Below are 326 nucleotides of genomic sequence, written 5' to 3' on the forward strand. Positions count from 1 at the left end.
CCGCCGCACCTTTCACCACCTCCTGCAGCTTGTCCAGGTGGCCGTGCACCTTGCCGTTGTACACCACCGCCTCCACGGAGAAGATGAGCTTCGGCTGGATTTGGGAAAACCGGTCCAGGACACCCTGAGGGGAGGGGAGGGTGGAGGCGGGTCACCCCGGGTGCCCCCTCGGCAGCCCCGGGGCCACGACCACGCCCCAGGCCGCACACAGCTCCCAACTTCCTCCCCACTGGGTCCCGAGACGTTCCAGTTTGACTCAGTAAACCCCAGTCCCCCAGTCACTGCAGCCAACGTGACCGGCCCCGCGGGTGGGTCAGCGCCGTCCC

General features: G+C 68.1%; 1 protein-coding gene across 1 annotated transcript in view; it reads right to left on the reverse strand.

The window, feature by feature from the left end:
* AACS (acetoacetyl-CoA synthetase) overlaps nt 1-326 on the reverse strand; it is a 38,274-nt gene that overhangs the window by 35,323 nt on the left and 2,625 nt on the right. The window contains exon 6 of the mRNA XM_014533342.1: nt 10-124. Coding sequence (XP_014388828.1) covers nt 10-124 — 115 coding nt within the window. The remainder of the gene's footprint in view (nt 1-9; nt 125-326) is intronic.

Source organism: Myotis brandtii, unplaced genomic scaffold, assembly GCF_000412655.1.
Source record: "Myotis brandtii unplaced genomic scaffold, ASM41265v1 scaffold97, whole genome shotgun sequence".
NCBI lineage: Eukaryota > Metazoa > Chordata > Mammalia > Chiroptera > Vespertilionidae > Myotis > Myotis brandtii.